Source organism: Aethalodelphis obliquidens, unplaced genomic scaffold, assembly GCF_003676395.1.
Source record: "Aethalodelphis obliquidens isolate GAN/ISIS:26980383/991018 unplaced genomic scaffold, ASM367639v1 scaffold53, whole genome shotgun sequence".
Taxonomy (NCBI): Eukaryota; Metazoa; Chordata; class Mammalia; order Artiodactyla; family Delphinidae; genus Aethalodelphis; species Aethalodelphis obliquidens.
The window spans coordinates 10077839-10093312 of NW_020837997.1; the positions used below are offsets into that span (position 1 = coordinate 10077839).

At 53.5% G+C, this 15474-nt stretch overlaps 1 protein-coding gene across 13 annotated transcripts in view; it reads left to right on the forward strand.

Annotated features, from left to right (window-relative positions):
• The window catches only part of LOC113608660 (DNA-binding protein RFX2), a 166110-nt gene that overhangs the window by 117046 nt on the left and 33590 nt on the right, over nucleotides 1-15474 (forward strand). For all 13 annotated transcript variants that reach the window (XR_003428375.1, XM_027085345.1, XM_027085343.1 and 10 more), the window contains one exon: nucleotides 10661-10716. Coding sequence is in view for 12 of the 13 variants with exons in the window: in XM_027085345.1 (XP_026941146.1) it covers nucleotides 10661-10716 (56 nt within the window). In the remaining variant the exon portion in view is untranslated. The remainder of the gene's footprint in view (nucleotides 1-10660; nucleotides 10717-15474) is intronic.

A 15474-nucleotide genomic window follows, 5' to 3' on the forward strand; every position in this document is an offset into this window, starting at 1 on the left:
ATCATCAGTGCCACTTGGAGGGGGCCGCCTGCTTGTGGAGTCTTGTCAGAAAAATGGGGGTTGTGTTTGCTGACCACGTCGGCCACTGAGTGAGCGAGACGTGCTTCCACAGCTCAGAGACCAGCACGCTCTGTCTCCAGAATAGTCAGGCTCCAGCCGCCTCGCCCAGTCTGCAAGGCCACAAGACTTGCCCGAGCCTCCCTGTCACTGCCGCTTCTCACCTGGACAGCACCTGAGGGCTCCTCGCTGGCCCCCTGGCAACTCCTCCTGCCTCCCTGAGATCTGTTCTCCTCACCACTCCCAGGGTGATCTTCCCTGACGTCACATTACAAAACTTTATAACACTCAGAAATGGAAAGGATTCATGAGGACCACTGCCAGGGTGGTCTTTCAGAAAAATGAACCGGATCATATCACACCCCTGCTTGGACTCCTCACCATGCTCCCCCTCCCCAAATTCACCTCCTGCCCTCACCTAAGGGAACTCTGGGGTCACATGGGCCTCCGGGTTCTTCCTGTACTTAGGATGTTCGTTCTTGGGGCTCCCTCTGCCCGGCATACTCCACCTTCACCTGGTCGCTCCTTCACACCCAAGGTTCAGATGGCGCCTGGGAGAGGCCTTCCCCCCGCCGCGGCCCCCTTCTGCCCACCGCCCTGCTCCAGCGGCCGTCTAGCGCCTGCCTCCAGGGTTTCCTCATTATCCCCGCACACCTCCGGCTGCTTGTTTTTCTCTCCTCTTCCCACTAGATGGCTGCGGCCTCGTTCACCTTTCCTCCTGTCTCCAGTGCCTGGTGCCTCGCACCTGGCTCATCGTGGGTTCTCAGGAAGTCGTGTTGCTGTGAGCAGGGCTTGGCTAGTGGGCCTGCCGTCGGCTCTCACCTCAGTGATCCCCTCGGCCTCAGAAGGGCTCAAGGGATTATGAGAGACTGTTTGTGGCGAGGTGTCCCCGTGTCCAGGCAGCTCTTGGAAGGGGCCAGACCGGGAGGTGTTTATCATCGTTGAGGGCCTGGCGACTGGAGACAGTCCTGGAGTCCAAGACCCCTGCTTTGAGACGGCGTCAGTGTATCTGCAGTCTCTGTGGAATTCTAGTAACGGTAGTAACGCCAGCGTGGAATTCGGACTGCATGCCAGCCACTTCCCCAGCACTTGATATGCATCATTTCCTTCAGTCCTTCCGAACCGACTGGGGTGTAGGTACCATCCCTGTTGACAGACACAGGCAGTATGTGGGGAAAGCGTGTGTGAACTTGCCCAGGGTCCCAGCCGCAGGTGGTTGAGGCCCATCTGAACACACCCAGAAACCAGCGCCCGCGTTCCCAAACTTCATCAGTTGGCCTGCAGCCTCAGCAGATTTTCTGGAGTCCTTAGCTCTCCTTCCTGTGAGGGGATTTCCGCTGTCTTCACTGGAACTTTCCCCTGAATCTTCGGCCGGCCGCTTGCATCGATACTTCACCTCAGCTGTGCTTGTGTCGCGCCATCTAGTGGCAGAATAGAAAAGTGCTGTCAAAGCTGGCTCCCCGATTTCTCAGTAGTTTTAGGTGAGGTTGCTGACTTTGTTTGATGTATTAATAGGTTTATGGGGTTTTTCCTCGATTTAAGGCACAGAGGTATCCAAAGTGCAGGGTCTGCCCCAGCAGCTTGTAGTCTGAGTGGGTGGGGCAGGGGTGGAGGGATCGGAGAGGGCTGCAGGGCTGGTGCTTCTAGAAGTAAAGAAGGCGGATGTGGCTTGGCCTGAGAGGGGTTGAGGGGGATGTGAGGCACCCAGCTTGGAAGTCAGGCTTAGGGTTCTGATCCCACCTCTGCTGTTTACCAGCATCGTGACTTGGGCAGGGCACGTGTCTCTCCGAGGCCTCTCAGTCTTGTTTCGTGATTTGCAAATCAGAGACGATAAATAATTTCTATGCCATAGGGCTGTGATGACATTGAATGAGATGGAGTATGTAAAGCGCCTGCCTCCGGGTCTAGTTAGGGCCATTCAGCAAATCCAAGTGGCTTATTACCCCCGCTGTTGTCAGAAATGTAGGGTCATGTTAGAGCCCTGAAGAGTGGCTCGGGTTTCAGTAGGTGATGGTAATTTTGTGATGAAGAGCATCCCAGAAAGAAGGGTATAAGATGAAAGATATACTGTCATCTCCCAAAACTGGGCCCCCCTATGATTTCCATGAGACCAGTTGAGAGCTGCCTGAGGAAAAATATATTCAAGTACCAAAAAAAGAATGAAGGGACCCACTGCCCACTAGCTGAGCCTGCGGTACACTGAAATCAGAGAGGTATTGCCTAGCAACAGCATGATTGAGATCAGTTCTACTCTTCACCAAAGAATTAGTTGGCGAACAGAGTTGACACATCGGTGACAAATTCACCTTTATGTTGCTGCACAGGACTGTTTATAATAATTCCTGAGAAAAGAAAGGACTCGAAGGCTTGAGATAGTAAGTGTCGCAGGATTAAAGCAGTTGGCACGTATTAACAGACTGTTGTTTGTGTTGGCAAGATGCTTTCCATATTTTTTGCACAGATAAGATTAAGACACATCAGCGCAGGATTAAAGCTCATTTTGCACAACTACCTTGCTGACACTTTGGACAAGAATTCTATGTGGCTTTCCAGATGGGGGTTATTTCCTGGCAGGTGTTCGATCCATCATTTAGGAGGGGAATAAACAGAACAGGCCAAGATAGTCCAGATTCCCTTCTCTGTGTGTTTTCCTGGGTCTACATATTTTCTTCTGTTTAGTTTAGCAGACATCCTCAGAGACGGAGGCTGGAGGCAGCCACGGGGGCGTGCCAGAGCTAGTCGAGGGGCAGGCCTGCCCGTGGCTTCTGTGTACTTGCCTCCGTGCATAGTGTGAAGAAGGAAAGCCTGCATGCGGGGCTGAAAACACACAGAATGTGTGTGTTTTCACCTTCGGTTGTGAATGTGTTACGTACAGTCTCCCACGGTTACACGTTTGACAGCTGCAGAGGCGTAGCGGGCCTCACCGTTAAACGTGGGTCTCCATTCTCTCCTCGAGGAGCCTGAGGGTCTGCCCTTGGTGTCACTGCACGCTCATCTGAAGCAGATGGTCGCAAGACTTGCTGGAAGCCTCGGGCCCACCCCACAGTCCATCGCTCACCCTTTAGTTTCGTTTGTACTCTTCCAGAGATGTTTGTCTAGAATGTTTACTGACAGCTGCTTTATTCCTGATGTTACTTCTCAAAAGAAGAGTCCCAGTTTCTTAGCTTCAAGGCCCACCTGAGAGGGAAAGATGGGAGGAAGCAAAATGGGACGGTGACTTCTCCCTTTTGCCCTTGCGGTGCGTGGGTAGTAGTGGGGGTCGGGGACCAGAGTCAGGCCCGCGTGGGTTGGAGACCCAGCCCCACCTTGGACAAGTCGCTCGCCCTCTCTGAGTCTCCGTTCCTGTTCTGTAAACTAAGGACCTACCTCCTAAGGTGGTTGTGAAGTTTCAGGACAGTGATGCGGATGAAGTGCTGAGCACCTAGGTGCCTGGCCCGTAAGTATTTTCTGATCAATGACTGTTGGCCTGTGTGAGAGACCATCCCAGGGTTCTGGGAAACCCCATCTGGGAATGTCCTCGCTGTGACTACGTGGCAGAGGCTGGAGAAGTCTAAAGATGGGATCCCAAGACCTCTGTCACCCTGGAGGGTGGGGACACACACCCTTCTACCCCGGGGCCACCTCTGGGGTCCAGGCCAGCTCCTTGCTCCCCTTCCCTTGCTTGCAGTAGGGACTTGGCCTCCTTTCCTCCGGGCAGCTGCCGTCACCCACCCTCTCCCTAGGAGTTCCTCCTCCTTAGACTGGCTGCAGGGCAGTACCCACTGCGTCCCCTTCCTTGCTGGTCTGAAATAGACACAGGAGGCATTTTGTTTTAAGGGTTTTGCCACCAGTCAATCTCTGGGCAGAAAAGACACAGATGAAACCCTGAGTGCTGTACCCTGGCCTGCTTGTAGTGGTGGTATCAGGAAGCCCACTGTTTTAATTCTGACAAGTGTGGGGCTTCTTAAAACGCTCCTCCTTTGGACCCTCCTTACCCACTATCTGAGGAGGCAGTTTACAGGCCCTCTCCCTGACAAAGACACTGTACACAGATTACAGCGATGCCTTCAGGGTGGGGCTTTTAGAACTTCCCATGCACGCACCCACCCAAGCCATCCGAGGACTTTCCCTTGTCCCAGGGCCCCTGGTCAGTCGTTTCTGCTTTAGTAGAAGGGCCTGCCTCCTTGGCAACCCCTTTGTTACCCAGAGACCTCCGCTCCCTGCAGGGAGAATGGTCTACGGCCCTTTGGGTCAAGAGGCAGCCTGCACCTTAGGGACCCCCGACTTCTTTGGAGCCATCTTTGGTTCCTTTGCTCAAGATAGGAACTGCCTGAGTGTGATTGGTGCTTACCTGCCAGGAGCTTCTACGCTGGGCCATGCAGGTGTGAGGGATTGCACTCCGCTCCTCTCGCCCTGGGCTGGGTTGTTTCCCGTCTGTCTTTAAGGGAGTCCAGTGGTGCCACCCTGACCTTCCTCCAGTTCCTCCAGTGCTGCCTCATTCCTCCCCGCTCCTGGTCACCTGGCTAAATGCTGCTCCTTCCGCTTAAGTGGCATTTCCTTCAAGAAGCCCTCCCTGATCTGCTCCTTCTCTGCAGCCTCACCGGGTTGGGTGCCCCAGCTCCGCGGTCTGAGTGCCTTCTGTGCTTCCCCTGTGTTGTAACGTTCAACTAAGTCTGATGTCAGCTCCTGGCAGGCAGGGGACATGTCTCTCCATGTCACCACCACACCGTAGAAGCCAGCATGGTACCTGGTGCACAGTGGGCACTCAAATGTGTGGAGTCGCTGGAAGTTGTAGTTGACAAGTGACTGTCATGATTGCCTCTATGGACGTAGCGCGAGGTGCAGCTGGAGGAGTGGTTCCCGGCTCAGCTGGGTGGGCAGAGCACCCTGACAGTCACAGCCACATCACCAGTGCCCCTGGGAGCAGGGAGGGGTCCCAGACATCTGGCAGAGGGGTGTCACAGGAGCAGAGATCTGCGACTTCCCACACCTGGGCTTACCTGTCTGTGCTTATCACCAGGACTGTGAAGGCCAGGTCCGGAACCCAGTCCTGGTCCTTGGGGATCACAGCTGAGCTGCCCCAAGGTTTACATCCAAAGCAGACAGTTGGGTGGAGGATGGCAGGGGACAGGAGGGAGAGCCCATGCTGTGGGCCGGGATGTCACCAAGGGGTGTCACCAGAGGCTACTCCTTTCAGCCTGTCCAGGTCTGTCCCCGGCCTCCTCGCCACCACCCACTGCCACCTGGGGGATCGGGGAAGCAGGGGTTTTCCCTTGCTGGGAGCTGGGATCATGGTTGGGCTCAGGCAGGGAGCCATCTGGGGCACAGGGGCTGAGGAGGGGCGTGTGGAGGAGGATGGGGGAGGGGTTCAGACCAAGAGCAGCCACCTTGGACTTGGCATCGGCACCTTGGGAAGCTGAGGTGAGGCCGACTCACCAAGCGTGTCCCAGACGGTAGTGCCTGCGCCACCCAGAGCAGGGCTGTTCTTTGAGGTGACTTGAGGGTTCCGAATCCCACCCCACTTCACACAGCAATGTTGGCCGCAGTCACCCACAGTTCTCAGGCCTCGTCACGGTGTTCCTGGAAAGGGGTTGCCTGGTCAGATAACTTTGGGGAACATTTGGTGAAACGGCTTTCTTTACTGTTGGTTTTCTTAACCCTTCTTATGTTGATGAGTCTATTCAACGCTCCAGGTGGGCTGTTTTTTTACAGACTAATTTGATCAAGGAGAATTTATTTATTTGGCTGCGTCAGGTCTTAGCTGTGGCATGCGGACTGTTTGCTGTGGTGCGCGGGCTTCTCCCTACTTCGCGCGCGGGCTTAGTTGCTCCACGGCTTGTGGGATCTTAGTTCCCCGACCAGGGATCGAACCCGCGTCCCCTGCATTGGAAGGCAGATTCTTAACCACTGGATCACCAGGGAAGTCCCAGGGAGCACTTCACAGAACCAAAAAACAAAGAAAAAAACGCCTGGTGGACAGAATCTGGATCAAATAACGTGTATTTGGTTAACATTTTAATATTTTAGGTCTTTGCGGTGGCCTAGGTCTCTCTACAAATCTCTGGTGGTGGTTTTCCCTTCACTTGTGAAAGAAAAGCTGGACTGGGGCTTCAGGCAGTTCCAAGGAGCCTCGTTGCTTCTGTCCCCTGTTCGTTCCCCAAACTTGGGTTTCAGTTGGCTGGATGACGCTGCTTTTTCGGTGACAACCAGAAGCAGTGGTGATGTGGGACAGTTAAAGACAGTCTGCCTGGAAGGGGGCACACGTGTGTTGCTGCCGTGGAGTCGGGACTAGCTTGCAGTTTACGGACTTTGGGCCCTAAAAGCGGATGAGCAGAAATGAAACACGCGTGGCTCTGATGCTTTGTGTCTTTGGTAGAGAACTGACCAAAGTTCTGTCCCCCAAACCTGCCCTCCGCAGGGGTCCCTGTGGCCCGCGAGGTGGGCTGCCAGGGCCCAGGCCTCCCTGGCCCCAGCCCGTGTGGCCCACGGCGTTCCGCTTGCTCTCTAACTGCTTGTTGAGCACGTGTTATGTGTGAGACTGCGTTTGGCTCTGAAGATACAGAGGCGAACACAACAGAGGCCCCACTCTTATGGAGCTTAAGGTCCAGGAGAGGATACTGCCAGGGGAGCAAATAAGCTAATAGCATGTGCGCGCGCGTGCACGCACACGCGCACACACACACATACACACACACGCACACACACACACACGGCCAAGTAAACAGACACACCCCTTCCCTTTTCATCAGACGTTTTACCCTGAAGTTTTCTGCCCCCGGCTTCCGTTCCGCATTTTCCGCATTTTTCCCGTGATGCCTTGCACAGAACAAGGGCTTCATAAATATTTATGTGATCTCATAGCAGCTGGTGCTACCCATGTGAAGAAGTACAGAAGGGGTTTAGTTCAAACATTTACTGGACGGTTCTTACACTGCACACACCAGGTGACAGGCTGCGTGCAGAGCTGTTTCAGATGCTGTGTCTGTGATCTCTCAGCATCCCTGACAGGTACCCTTGGTGTAACCCATGCAGGATATAAGCCAGAGCAGGCTTCAGGAGCCCAGTTCAAACTGGGAGCATCCTAGAGGAGGTGGTGTCTCTACCTGAATGTGTGTCTGCCACGGAAGAGAAGATGAGAATGTCTTGGAGGCAGAGGGACTAAGCCAGGCAGAAGTCCAGAAGCGTGGGACATGCTGGGGGCTCTTCAGTGCCACAGTCATGGTCGGTGCGGGGTGCCCATTTTGAATGGCCTTCGACCCTAGTCTGGGAGGATGTTGCTGAGTTGAAAGTGTGAGTTTCACACCAGTGGTTCTGGCTGCTCTGTGGAGGCCTCACTTCAGGGGGTGAGGGTGGAGGCGGAGAAAGAAGGGAGGTCTGAACTACAGCAGTGGAGGTGATGAGGGTAGGTCTGCTTTCCAAGCTCAGAGCCCCATGCCCCCCTCTCGCTGGCCTCTGCCCGCAGCCGTGCGACATGCCCCGTTACCGTGCAGGAGGGTTCCCTCCAGCAGATGGGACCGCTCCCAGCTTGCGCCCGGACACTGCCGTGTGGTCCAGGAGGTGCTGGGCAGGACCTTTGCACCAGAGGCAGCCTCCTGCTGAAACTAATTCTGTTCCCGTCCTGCCCCGGGGGCCCACAGGCAGCCCCTCCTGGGTGCCTGCACATCAGCCATCACAGTTCCAGCACCAGGAAGCTCTTCCTCTACCACTCAGATGCTTCCTCTCCGTTCCAGTCCTTCCTTACAGCCTGGCAGTCATTTTCTCAGTGCCCCCCTTGCCTTACTCATCCCTCCATCAAATATTTGTTGAATCCCTGCAGGGTGCCGATTACTGTTCTCAGACCGTGGGACACAAGGGGAGCGAGGCAGAGGCTCCGATCTCATGGAGTTGATCCCTTACTAGGGGAGACAGACCATAATAAACCCACACACACGGTACATCAGGTGGTGATGCCTGCTAGGAAGAGAAAGAGAGCATCTTGGCTTCACTGTGAGGCCAGTCCTAGGTTTCTTCTACAGGGTATGGTGTGTGTTTAATTAAGTCTACAGCGGCTAGGCCTCTTCTCCCAGAGAGGCCGGAGGCTCTTAGAGACAAGGGACAGACAGAAGTCAAGCTCAGGCCAGCTTAACCAAAAATCAGCTTTTGCTGGCCTCACTGAAGAGTCAGGGTGGGGTGGGGTTAGCTTCGGGCCTGCTGACCCCGGGCCTCCAGCCGTGTCTCCAGGGTTCAGTTTCCTCCTCCATCCCCAGCTCTGCTTCCTGCTGGATTGGCTCTGCTCCAGGGCCCCTTGTGGTGACACCCAGCTGCTGGCAGCCCCAGCAGAGAAAGAGCGCCCCTTCCCCAGTAGCTCCAACGGAAGTCCTGGACCCGAGTCTCATTTGCTGGCAGCGGCCTGGCCTTATTCATGTGCCGCCGTGTCCCCTGGGGCCAGGGCATGCAGTATTCTCCTCCTTGAGCCTGGAGCCAGATTGGGCTCCATCTAAACCACGGAGGTGAGGAAGGCGGCGGGGGTGGGGGGGGGGGGCGGGGGCCCTAGGCTGACCAAAATCCCAGCTCCTTCCTGCACACCCCCGAGCCTTGCGGCTGGCGGGCAGTCGGTTGCAGAAGTGAGGCTGGAGTCTGGACCCACAGCCCCAGGTGCTAGGCTTATGGGGTAAAGGGCAGCGCCAGAAGGTGTCTGGGCTCGCCCGTGGTAGACATGGTGTGGAGAAGCTGCAGCTGTCCCCAGAGTCCCTCCAGCTTTCCTTTGCTGTCATTTACTGCCCAGCAGTAAGCACATTCATGCTTTCATTCGATCCCCCGGGTTTGTGGAGCAACTGTGCATCTGTGCTGGGGAGACAGCTATCTTGGGAAGCGTGGAAGACCCTTCCACGCCTCCACCCTCCTCCCTTGTGGCAGTTTGGTCTCCTAGATGTCATTCACCCCAGTGGTTGCGTGGGCTGTGCCTGGGGAGGACTGTCGTGGTGAATCGGACCCAAGTGCCACAAGGCTTCAGTGAGCACAGCGGAGGGAATGGTCACCGTTGGTGGGCTGTGGCCCCAAAGTGAAGATTGGTGTCTGTCCTACTCCTCTGTAGGGTGGGAATTTTGGGGGTGGGGAGTGGGACAGTGTCCATTTGCCCATCTCGGGACTTGTCCTTTTGCCTCCCAGACCTTGTCCCTCCCACCCCCTGTCGTCTTTACTGTGGGTGATCGCCTTCGCCCCCTTCCCCAAACTCTGTTCTGTGTTTCCTCCACTCCTTTTACAACCGTCCCAAATCCTTCGCGTCGCCACCATCCGCCCCTCGGGCTCCCTGTCACCTTCACACCTGCCCCTCTCCCTTCACTCTTCTCCTTGAGGCTTCAGCACAGCTGCCTCTTCTCGGGAGCGTTTCCCTGATGCTCCAGACCAGACCCTCCGACCGCGTCCCCCACGAGCGCTCTCATGGCCCGCAAACTGTGTCCCCTCCCGCGTAGTGGTCCTGCCGGGTTAAAGCTGTGTGAGTGCGGGTTCCTGGTTCACCTCGGCTCCCCACAACTGAGGGAGGGGGAAGAGTCGTGCTAGTGCTCCCCAAATTCATGATCCCCCGGCTTCCCATCCACGCCACTCTCCAGGCCTCGAGTGCTGAGAGAGGCCCCGGGCACGCCCGCAGGACTCATGAGCGCACCCAGAGCCACGCGCCCTGGCCCCAGGCAGTAAGACAGGCGCCTCTGGGCCCCTCCACGGGTTAAGGCAGTCCTCGTCCAGAACCCGCTGGCCAGCGGCAGGGCCTTCCTGAGCGGCCGCCCGCTCGAGCAAGTGGCCAAGAGCCATGGACTCAGCTGCCTGAGAACGACCGGCGGCATCTCCCTGGTCCAGTGACAACATCCCAAAGGGTTTCTTCCTTCAGCAGCAGCTGTGCAAGATGGCCTTTCAGACTTCTCACAACTCCACACTTTTTTTTTTTTAACGGGCACTCACTTAGAGACCCAGGTGGAATGCAGGGCTGACTTGAGCGGAGTAAGCTCTCCAAAGAGCACGCGTCCCGTGGGCAGAGGTTGCAAATGGGTCATCCCTGGCCTCAGCTGGCCTGCAGATGTGGAAAAATTTAAAACCTAGGGATTTCCCTGGCGGGCCAGTGGTCAAAAATTGACAATTTCATTGCTGGGGTCCGGGTTCAATCTCTGGTCGGGGAGCTAAGATCCTGCAAGCCACATGGCGCGACAAAAAAAAAAAAAAAAAAAATGAGAAAACTAGTCTCCAGCCTTTGAAATTGGGGACCTGACATCTCTGCGCCTCGTTCCTGCAGCACCACGGTTGGTGGCGCTGAGTAGCAGCCACCCGGGCACCCTGCAGCCTGCCACCCTCCACACCGCACTCCCTCCATCAGTGACATGGCCTGTTCTGAGTGAGTCTTGGAACCTTTTTATTGGTGTGTACATGCACACAGAAAAGTGCACGTATCCTACCACTGTGTAGAGTTTTTTCACACTGAACACTTCCCCTCATCCATGTGAAGAAACTGTTTTCTAAGCTATTTGATGATCTTTTGAGTTACTAGTTTTATACCAGGTTTGTTTTTTGTTTTTACTTATTACAAACGAATGTAGCTTTGTTTACTGTACGAATATAGTGTTGGGGGGAAAAACACCAATTTTTCTTTTTGCAGAAAAGCCTGCCATTGCTCCGCCCGTCTTTGTGTTTCAGAAGGATAAAGGACAAAAGGTAAGGGGCCGGTATGTTCTCCCTTCACGTGGTTAACTCTGCCTTGTTTTCTCCCCAAGCTCTCTCTCCCCAGGTCGCATGGCCGAGGAACCTTCTGCCATGGAGAAAAAGCCCAGTGGCTTTATGTTACCATGGCACGAGGTTAAGAGGGGGTGTGTATGGACAGGGCTCAGAGACCCTGCTTTAAAAAAGCAGTGGAAGAATCAGCTTCCTTCTCATTCCTAATGATTTGCTTTAGAAGTACTGCTGTGCATTAGGAAATCTGGTAGGAGGGAGAGAAAGGGGGCCGGGGACGGGGGGAGGGAGGAGAGGAGAGGGAGCAGTGCTGGTTAAGGGGCAAGTAGGACCTTTAAAGATTTTCGCGGGATTTTTTTGGCCCCAACCAACTTGCCATAAATGCATTTTGAACAATTAGTAGTCAGCTTGCATTATATATTCACCACCCATCTTTGTTAGGTTGCTTCCCCCTTCTTGGGCTTTAAATGTCTTGTTTTCCCTGATGTACCTCGCCTAATTCATCGTGATGAGCTAGCAGCCCGTCAGAGGACTGGTGGGTGCATGCGGCGGTGCCTTCCCACAAAGTCGCGTGTGGTTGCTTATCTTGAAGTCATTGGGGTTGTCTCCCTCCCTGAACGGATCAGCCTGGAAGGTCCGGGTTGTGTCCAGAGATGGTTGGTGTTCTGTGGTGATGCCTCCCAAGCTTGTATGAGGACTCCCCCTATTTGTCAAAAAAATGGATGGTCCCTGCCCTCATGCCTGGGACATGACAGCAGGTGTGATGTCATAACCACGGCAAGATTTCAGGGTGACCAATGCGCTGCGTTGATGCAGGTGTTCTGAAACCCGTGTGCGTCTTGTTGATGAGGACAGCATTTGAGGGGCTTCTCGGCTCAGGGGTGTGACGCACAGACCAGGTGCTCGGGTGGATATCCAGTCCCCCCACAGGGTGGCCAGCTTTGAGTTTGGGGGCTGCTGGCCTGGCGATTTGGGACTCCTGGCGGCCCAGCTGCTGCTTGTAAACCCTGCCCCTTGGCCTGAAAAGAGAGCAGCCCCAGCGTTCAAGGGCTGTGCCGGGGAGGGCGCAAGTGCGTGGAAGGTGCGGGAAGGAGAAGCAGCTGCCCTGAGACCCCTACCCGCACCCCCGCGCAGGGTGTCTTCTGTGTCAGCCGGGGCTCATCTGCAAGGCTTGTTCTCAAATTAATCTTTCCCGTTGTTAATTCTTATGCCGAAGAATCGTTTTAGGAAACAAAACAAGGAAATGTTCTTCCCTTTTGGTTTCAGTTTTCCGAGTGGTATTTTCAAGATACATCAACCTCTGCCGTCCCCTCTCCCTTGGGCCCTGACCAGTGCATACATGTGTTTTTATCATTTGTCCTTTGGAAGTTCAGTCACTGTGAAGGGGCTTGATGTGCTTCTGGCTTTTAGAGGTGGGTGTGTTTGGTTTCTGCTTCAGATGTAAAAGTCACTTCTCTTAGGTTTTCCGTAAAATCGGGATTTTCTAGAATTTTGAGTTTTGTTATGATTTTCTTTTGAACCACTTTTAGTTTGAAACAGGGGTCAGCCAACTAAGAGGGCTGCTCCCACTGCTGTTTTTGTCAATAAAGCTTTATTGGCGTTCGGCCCCGCCTGGCCCGTGCAGAGAGCTGAGGCCACACCTGTGCTGTCCACAGCAGAGTGAAGGGGTTTGGACTGAGACCAGTTAGCCTGCAAAGTCGAACATATTTAGTATCTGGCCCTTTACAGAAAAAGTTTGCCAACCCAGATTTGAAACAAGTAATTGGAATGAATAATTCTTAAAACCTGAAGACTTTCTGACAGCCAGCAGGGTGAAACGCTAAAACGTAATGTTTATTTGACTGAATTTAAAATGCTTTTAAAATGACTAACTCTTATTTCAGTACTGTTTTCACGGTTGAGGTGGTTCTGTTGCTTCGTAATTCAAAGGCTGACTTACACGTGTCACCTTCAGAAGGTTGATGCCAATTACATAAACGGGGTGAGGTTGAACCCGAAGAGTCTCCAGGGAGGTGCTCGTCACCGTGAAAACGTGCACATCAAAATATTGACTCAGTGCCAGCTCTAAATGGGCTTCTAGAAATAACTGACCTCCAGCTCTTCAGAGTTCGCCTGCTGTCACCCTTGTGTGACAAGATCATCGGAAGGGCACGGAAAACCTCTGCGTCTAACGGCAGAGGCCGGAGGAGCCTGCATGTCCGTCGGGGCCGCCCTCTGAGCTGCCGGGTGGGCGGCTGCCCAGTGGACACAGAGCCCTCCTCCTTTCTCTGCTGCTATGACAGCTCGGGCGTCGGGCGGGAAGGAAGCGGAGAGGCTTGGACAGCCGGCTCCATGGCCGCGTGGCTCCCCGGCCCAGGGGAAGCGACGGGAAGGTAGGTCTGCAAGGAGTGGCCACGACACTTCTCACAACATGACACCTTGAGACCCTCCCAGCTTCCCCCCCTTGCCGCGATTTCAGCCCTCCCTCCTCACGCCACAGTAGCAAGAGTTGGGAAGATCTGTTCAGGTTGCCGTTGTTTTTTTCTGAGGGAGCTTTTATTTTCCCTTTTCAACTTTCTGTTTTTGAAAATTTTTTCAAATCCTCAGTAAAGTTAAAAGAATGGTACTGTGGGTACCATTGGGTATCCTTCACCTGGCTTCACCGTTAACATTTTTATCATAAATGCCAGAAACGCTCGACTATAAATTGCACCCACCTGACAGTTTTCCCCTAAATACTTCAGCACAAGTGTCTCCTAGGAATTCTTCTCCATGGCCCCAGTGCCATGGGCACGCCTGAGAAAATGATAATTAATTCAGAAATACCCTCTAATAGATAGTCCACATTGAAATTTTCCTAATTGTCACCTAGGTCTCCCATACAGCTGTTTTTTGAGCCACTTTTTGATCCACAAAGATGAAGAAGTCCCGTTGTCAACTGTGGGAGCATTACCTTCTTGCAGTAAATGATCTCTAAACCACCAGTGCCCCAGTGGGATGCACTCCAAGAGCCCACACCCCCCTTCAAAGGCTTTGAAATCAAAAAGAAAAAAATTAGGCTGCCAGCCCAGGCGTTTTGGTGTTGGTTTGGTGACAAAGACACACAAGATTTTCCGTCAGTCCCATAGACAGTTGGAGTTGCATTTGCAGCAAACCACAGCTTGGTGGTGGTGGCCTGCCGGTGGCATCCCTTGGTCTCAGGACAAGTCGTCAGATCCTCCCACTGTTCCGTGTTAGAGCATCGGGCAGCAGCGGAACTCCAGTCCTGACGCCCGAAATGCAAACCTGGAGCCAGACTGACAGCACAGGAACTGTCTCTACTGCTTTCCTGTTCTTGAGCTTCCTCAAGATGGCGCTCTTCACAAAATGCTTGCATTTCCACGCATTTGTGTTTTAGGGGCAAAAATGAAACCTTTTCTTAACTGGCTTGAATGGAGACAGACAGTTTTTTTCTCTTTAACGTGAAGAGAATTTGAATCTCCTTCCGTAGTTTGTTTCACTGTTTGTGACGACTGAACGTTTCTTTCATTTACTTTATTTTCCAAATATTTGCTAATCTGAAGGCAGAAGATTTTGGGGTTGCACTGGCAGGATAATGTCCATTTAGCAAAAAGGCAGAAAGCAGTTACAGCAGCAGTTGGGCAGGAAGCAGGGTGTCACCGACAACACTGGGAGCTTACTGTGTGTGTAACAAGCGTACCCTGTATGCGTGGTTTTTTGTCAGCCACGTATATTTTAGGATGATGTCAAAGCCTGCCAAAATCTCGATGTCCGATTTTAACAAACATGTTGAAAAACTACAGGCTCTATCTTGGTTCCTTAGAGCTTACTCAGACCCAAGGAGAAAATGCTGGAATGGCATTTGTATTTCTTTTTGGTCCTCCGACTTAGGCTTCATCTCTAGTCTGCCATGCCATGAGGGCATTTCTACATTTATATTCGTAAAGCGGGATTTTAAAAAAAAAATCCAAGTGGTTCTGAACAGAGATAGGCAATTTCCCCTAGAGCTCTGGGTTTCATTTTCTCTTTAAAATGGTGTTAAATCTCTAGCCATAAAGTAGCAGCAGACTGGTGCGTGGACCAACCTCGGTGCCTTGGACAGGTTTGAGGAATGGCCTGGGAAGGAGGGCCTTTTATGTCTTTGGCTCTCCCCTGCATAGGAAGAGTCGATTTGGGTGGCTTTTTTAGATGTATGGATGAGTTGTGTTGCTTTTGCTTTTTCATAAGAATGTTTGAAAGTTCTCTTAAAATCCTCTATGTAGCTCCTTTCATCTAGCAGGCTCACACATTTAAAAATAGTCCCAAGTCCTATTTAAAGAGGTTTCAGTCACTTCACGGGCAGGAAGAACACAGCCGTGTCTGCAGGGAGGCAGGGTGGCCCCGTGGTCATTTAGTTCACAAAGCGAGAGAGACGTGTGGTGGACGATGCCAGGCAGGAGGCTTGGGGACCGGAGCCCATGTATTTATAACAGGACACCAGCTCTGTAACGCACCTCTCAAGAAGAATCTTGGCCACAGAGCCCTCAGCCCATGGAAGCCCCTTTAGAATCCCAAGAACCACCTCAAAGGATGCCGGGGGGGTCTGTGCTTTTGAGGACGAAGACTTTGGGGACCGGCTTCCCCTTACCCTGGCTGTTTTCTAGATAAGCCCTGGCTCGGAATGTGCGGTGGGAGTCTGGGAGAATTGTAGGCCGAGGGGCTCCCTCCTTCAGCCGGAGCCCCACCCACCTGTCACTGATACAAAACCGGCTCTCTGTGTGTCTG